The 6,718-nt window shown below is 35.9% G+C and overlaps 1 protein-coding gene across 1 annotated transcript in view; it reads left to right on the top strand.

Annotated features, from left to right (window-relative positions):
- Positions 1 to 5,874, top strand: part of LOC139454240 (E3 ubiquitin-protein ligase Su(dx)-like) — a 37,584-nt gene extending 31,710 nt beyond the window's left edge. The window contains exon 20 of the mRNA XM_071235846.1: positions 235 to 5,874. Within this exon, the coding sequence (XP_071091947.1) occupies positions 235 to 407 (173 nt within the window). The 3' untranslated portion in view covers positions 408 to 5,874. The remainder of the gene's footprint in view (positions 1 to 234) is intronic.
- Positions 5,875 to 6,718: the final 844 nt, after the last annotated feature.

Below are 6,718 nucleotides of genomic sequence, written 5' to 3' on the forward strand. Positions count from 1 at the left end.
AGCTGAGAATTCATTGTTGTGCATAGGATGGCCATTTCTATCTGCTGTATGTCTATTTGATACTCAAAATGAGACTGATCTATTCAAGCTATTTACCAACTGATTATGATTGTCTGAAATATTATGGCAAAACAAAATGTCAACATAAATTTCCTCATAGGTTCTTGTTTTATAGATTGATGGAAAAGTATTGTTGCTTCCATTTAAATTTGAATATTCTGATTGTCATTTTAGGGAGCAATGGACCTCAGAGATTCTGTATAGAGAAGGTTGGCAAAGAGACATGGCTGCCAAGGAGTCACACATGTTTCAACAGACTCGACCTCCCACCATACCGTAGCTACGAACAACTTGTAGAGAAACTCAACTATGCCATTGAAGAAACAGAAGGCTTTGGCCAGGAATAATGAAAGGCATTTCCTAGATGTCACATCTTTTCTATGTACAAAGACAAATATGTCAAGATAGTATGACATCTGTAATCTGACGTTGATGACGCCGACTGAGATGATGATAATCTGTATATTACAGCTGGAACTTGTGATTTAACCCTGGGACTGTACCAGAGATTGTATATACACTGACATTCTTATCAGTGGATGTATATAGAAGTGATCCCTGGGAACAACAGGGATTTAGACTTACACCATTTCTTTGAGCATCTTAACCTTTCAGTGATGGATGCCATGGATGCCTGGGAAGGATTGGACACTCTGTGGAAGTTGCTGTTGAAACAAGCTCCTCACAGCGATAGCCCGTTTGCAGAGCTCTCTATACTATTGCTGCCACCAGTCAAAGCTCCCCACTGTGATAGGTGGCCTGTTGGAGTTGAACTTGCAACCGAATGACTGTTATGTTTACAAACAAGTGATGACTCCCTTGAAGCTGAATACTCTTACCCCTGCTAAATTATTTTCTTTGTTTGTCAATTTGAATTTCATTTCAACTACCATGTAAGAATGTAAGGGGGGAAAATTGGTTGATTTTCCTTTTGTCTACAATCACGAACCAATCTGATCAAACAAACAAAAAGGTAAATTCATCTGTGAAATCTGGTCAGTCGTAAATCTTTTCAAAATTCACTATGATCGCATTCCCAAAGATATAAGCAAAATTATAAACGTGACTACATTTGGGGTTAGAGGGCAAATTTCAAGATTCTTGTACTGGCTACTTGCACACTGACGGCAGTGATGATACTGAGTTTGTAACGAAGGTGTCACACGTGGGAAGGAGCTGTCTGTTGAAAAGGTGAAGGGAGATAACTCTAAGAGTACACATCAAAGAAGGGTTAAGCTATTCATTACTCTGGTAGGATTTAATGATGTTGCCCAAGTTGTAAGCTGTTCCTGAGTCTTGCTTGAGTTTGCTAAATGCAGTTTATGAGAACATTTCATATTGTATCTATATTATACAATGTTATATAAACGGTTTGTGTTAATTACCTTTCAGGCAGTGTTACTAATTTATTGTGTAAATATTACTAACAGAGCTGAATTTGTGGATAGCTTGCATCAAGTCCATAATAATATGCAGAAATGATGTGAGCTACTAGGATGTAACTTATTGATATCAACACAGATGTGATGTTTAAACAATGAATTTGTAGACCATCTTCAGTATGATTGACAAGTTCCTGTCGTGTTTAGGCTTGGTATTAGATGTCACTTGGCAGTGATAGTCATGAATATGATTGTCAGTAAACTAGAGATATCTGAAATCTGTTGTATGTTTTCTTACTATTTATTTTTTATTAATGTTTTGGTTTTTTTGTTATGTTCAATTAATATGACGACTGTTGGTTTGGTATTTCTGTATCTGTATATTATAATCTGAAGAAAATGTCCCTTTGAATCTGGGAACAAAATATTCGTATTATGAGTGGTATCATGCCTATTGTGTGGCAGTGATGCTTTGTCGCTAGGAGAGAAAGCAGAATCTGCACTTACTTGGGATTAAAAACTAAACACCAGAGCATCGGTTCATGCAAAGAGGAGAAACCAACTTTTTCTGTTGGGCATATTTGTGGTTATTATTGATACTCAGTGCATGCATCATTTTACTGTGATTTATCCTGTTTATTTATTGTGATTCTGTTGATAATTGTTCTTCTTTCTTTTTCAAATTTTCACCAACAATCAACAATCATTTTGGTAAATTCAGGGCTTTGAGAGAGAAATTAGCAGAATGCATTTTCTTATTGTGATGACATGTATGATATCTGCACAACAACCAGTGTATAACGATATCTGCAAAGGATTACATATTACCTGCTTTCCCTATTGCCCAGTTGAAATGAGGAGTCACTGAACGACATGCCTCATTCTAGAGTGACCTTCACCTTAGTACCAGTATGTACAGTCTTATATGTACTATAGCTTGTATACAGGATTGTATTGTATAAAAGTCAAATGTCTTTTTCTATATTTTTTATTGATTTCATGTATGTTACTACAATAACACTGGGTGTTTTGTTGCTCATGCAATAAACATGAATGCTAATCAGTTTTGTATGAAACCGTATAGAAGTAGATCCTGAAATCATCAGATTATACAGAATAGAGTAACTTTTTTTCTGCTGTCCAAATGTATAATAATGAACATTTGAACCTTATAAATGTAAATAATATATTAAAACAAAACAAAATCAGAAGATTTATCAATGCTGGTGTATTCACAGGGAACAAGAAATTGAGACTGAAAAATCTCTCATTATAATAAAAGATTACATGAAAGTGTCACCCTGTCTTGCCAGTTGCGATTCTGTAAATACTTGCACGTTCTGAAATTATCATGTTGTGGATGTCAGACCTATACCTGTTATGCAGTTAGTAATCTACGACACTAGTTACTATCTCATACTAAGTTTATTTTTCTCATTGCTACGAGGCATGGTGTTGCTCTCTACTGATGATTCTATACTGGAAGTCCTGTACACTGTCATGTCTTATAAGATTGGAGTTGTAGAGAAGCATCACATCAATGTGACGTTGGTTTGAGAGGCAGGGTGATGGGTAACCCAGTGTATGATTGGTTTGGCCAGACTCAGGTTTTTTGGCTGTTGTTATCCAATCTCCACACCCGTTCCTGCTCTGTATCAGGTTTTCTGTTATCACAATTGGGGCTACATACAGTCCCATAAGAAACGTTTACCGATGTCCACTGTAGGATTTACAACACACTTCTAAATCTTCGATAGGCTACAAATCATGAAATACAGTCATACACTGTTGTATCGAAGTTGACGGAACCTACGTAATTACTTCGAGTTACCTGAGGCTCAACACAACTAAAATGATGAATAAAGAAGGAATATGCAGGGACCAAATTTTACTTCGAGACAAGTGTCAGTTTGACACATCAAAGTTGACACAACAGTGTTTAACTGTATGTTTAGGATCTATATACCAATCTCATCCTTTAGCACTAAACATTGACTGGTACAGGTTTAGGAAACCAATCTGGACTTTTCTTATGGGACCATCTGTAGCCTCCAGTAGTGACAAATAGAACACTGATATTAAACAAGGAATGTATGAGGGGATACGGTAAATGTAGACAGCTAGGGTCTTGTCTGCCTTCTCACATGTTGAGCCTTATCACTTATTTGAGATCTCAGATGTTTTGAAGACTCAAATGTGATACTGCATCACAAACAGCGTATGGTCTTATTTGAGAAATTAGACTTGAAAACTTATGAGACATCCCCTGAATGTCATATTGCTGGTTCAATGTGATAATTGGGTAAATAATTCATGCCAATAACTCATTTAGCCAATTTAGTCGGAACAAAAGTGGTTGATAATACAGATTTACTTACGAACTACTTCAGGACTTTGGACAAGATATGCTCATGATTGAGACATAACAGAATGCTTTTGGGAAGTTGTCAGGTCCTGTGTGTGTCCCCTGCGATTCAACTTTTGGTATTATGATTTGAACTGTTTGGCTCGTACTTCATGTTTCAGTCTTGGGAATGGTTGCAACTACATGTTCACTCACTTTAGTAGCTCTACAGTCTATGCATGATTCCATCATAACATGGTAATGCCACACTTACCACTGTGTTCATGGTTATTTGCCTAAGTTATACCGAATAGTCCTTCCTTTGTGAAAAGTAATAAGCTTTCTCCATACACTCATGCTTCTTTTTTATACACTATACCATATGTTGCAATAAACCAAAGACAAGTTTCCTTTGTTCCGGAGTCTGCACGATGATATGGGTGTATATTTCTGAATTGTCTTTCTCTGTACTGTATATTGGTCTCCTTCACACTAGCTGATATTGTCTTTTGTTATATTGGTGGTAGAACTTCATTCATTTAGATGTCTGATTGAATAAACTATACTGAAGACAACTTTGAGATTAGCATGTATTTTAAACAGAACATTACCAACAGTCACCCTTTTCTAAAATGTTCTGTGAACCTTGAAAGTAATCACATGTGGTTGTGCAGTACAGCATTGTTTTCTTGTTGGTTCACACCAAGGACATGCTAATGATTCAAATACCTGGGCATGATATTATTCTGAGATTTTTTTGGATGTCCTGACTAACAGAAAATGTGTAAATTATATCATATCATGTGGGTGTATTTTATTCATATCATTAATAAGATAATTTACTTGAATGTTCTTCAAACATGCTGTATACTGGTCAGCGATACAGTGTAAGGAATATAAATGTCCTTCGGTTCCTGTGTTCCACTTGTCAGAAACATACATAACAACTGGCAACATAAATTGGGTTCTATGAATGCCATTGAACTCGGCAGATAGTTTGTACAGTTGTCTTTAATCTAATTAAGGCCATACCATTTGCTTCCTTGTTGTATGGATGAATGTATCGTAACTGATCAAAAATGAAATAGACAATAGGAATTGGATATTAACTTTTGGTTCAAGATAGAGTTTTGTGAAGATAAGACGTCATCATTTTCTAAGTTAGCATAAAACTGATCCTTTGTATATTTTGTTTGTTTTTGGCTGTTGGCAAATCTACAAAATCAAATAATTCAATTGGTCTTGCACAATGCAAAAATTCACCAGTACATGACAAAACAGCTATAAGTAACATTTTATGCTGTTTCTTTTAGAATTTTATTTTAGTATATTTCTAAGTGAGAGCTTCAGTCATAGTCCATCAGTTTTTTCATGCAGATGGAGTGGTGTGTAGTGGTACATTACTTTTTAATTGTCCAGTCATTGGTTATTTTATCAAATGTAAATACATGTTTATCTTGTAAATTTTGTTCTGGCTTAACCAGAATACGACTACAGATAAAATTAATCAAATCTCTCCGTAACCTTATTCCTATTTTGTATCATATCAAAGCATTATAGTTGTTTATGTGTTTCATTGTGATTTTGTTTCCAGGTATACAAGTGTGAGTCATTGCATATTCCTATCTATGCACATCAGATTATTCAGTTCACAAGAAATGACACAAGATGACTTAAAATATCTTGTGTATGAAAGAAAATGTCTAAAATCTCCAGCAAAATGTTTGATTTTATATTTGAATTTCTGATTGCATATCAGAAAGTCCTAGCTTGTGTCGATGTTTCTGTTAGGTCTTGTTTCACACAATGTAATATAGGTAAAGATTATGATATATGTAATCTTGATATGTAACTAATGTACATATTACATCAGGAACTCCCTGTGACGTGCACACTCTGCAGGTAATACTGGTATGTATTGAGTGTGTACTAGGAAATTGTCAACACTTGTTGAAGCCTATGTTAAGCAGACACCAACAATGTCTGGTGTACAGATTTCAGCCCTGTCAAAGTTGATTTTGAAATTGTAACCCTACTTTAATTATTTTGGAATCAATTGTGCTGTGAATAAACTGTTGGCTGAATAGACTTTGCTTCATGGTTTGTTTTATTGACTGGATTAATGCATGTTCCTAAAGTTCGTCAATTTTCCAAAAGGGCACGGACCGATGCTTATTTTACTGACTGGTCACAGCAAAACAATTTGCTCAGATTTTTGGTGTCCCCAACCACATGCTTGGTATCTGCTAACAACAGCATAAAACTATACTTCCTCTCTCGGCCAATTTCCCACATCTCAGTGTAGGATCACGTTGCCAGGTGGGTTGAGATGAGGTTCCACGTAAGATATAAGTACTCCGCAAATATTAGGGAGGTACGCTCACGGATGCAATCAATCTTTCAAAGACAGAGACCAAAAAGCATGGTATTAAACTAATTATTCCATGCTGGATAATAGTTCAATAATATTGGGATTGTTTTCTTAAAGGCATTTTCTCTATCAAATGTTAGATTTTGAATACTGTCTCCTATTTAGACTTAAAGTTTTATTGATATCCTTTACTCCAAGAATGATGGGCATTGAAATCACAATCTGGTACCAATGCTACGTTGTTCACACAAATAAGAAGACACCTAGGAAAAGTAGGTCTGTAAATAATCGAGTTCGGACCAGACAATCCAGTGATTGACATCATGAGCATAGATCTACACAACTGAGATATGATGACATGCATCAACTAAGTCAGCAGGCCTGACTACCCGATCCCATTAGTTGCCTCTTATGACAAGCATAGTCACCTCTTACATGATGCATGGGTTGCTAAAGACCTATTCTAACACAAATCTTCATGGGTGAATGAGACTATGAAAGGAACAAGACCTTGAACATCAGGTAAAAGGTGATCTTTACGAACTAACGTCTCTCAACCTT

The sequence above is a fragment of the Haliotis cracherodii genome, unplaced genomic scaffold (assembly GCF_022045235.1).
Source record: "Haliotis cracherodii isolate W230 unplaced genomic scaffold, xgHalCrac1.p SCAF_10, whole genome shotgun sequence".
Classification (NCBI taxonomy): domain Eukaryota; kingdom Metazoa; phylum Mollusca; class Gastropoda; order Lepetellida; family Haliotidae; genus Haliotis; species Haliotis cracherodii.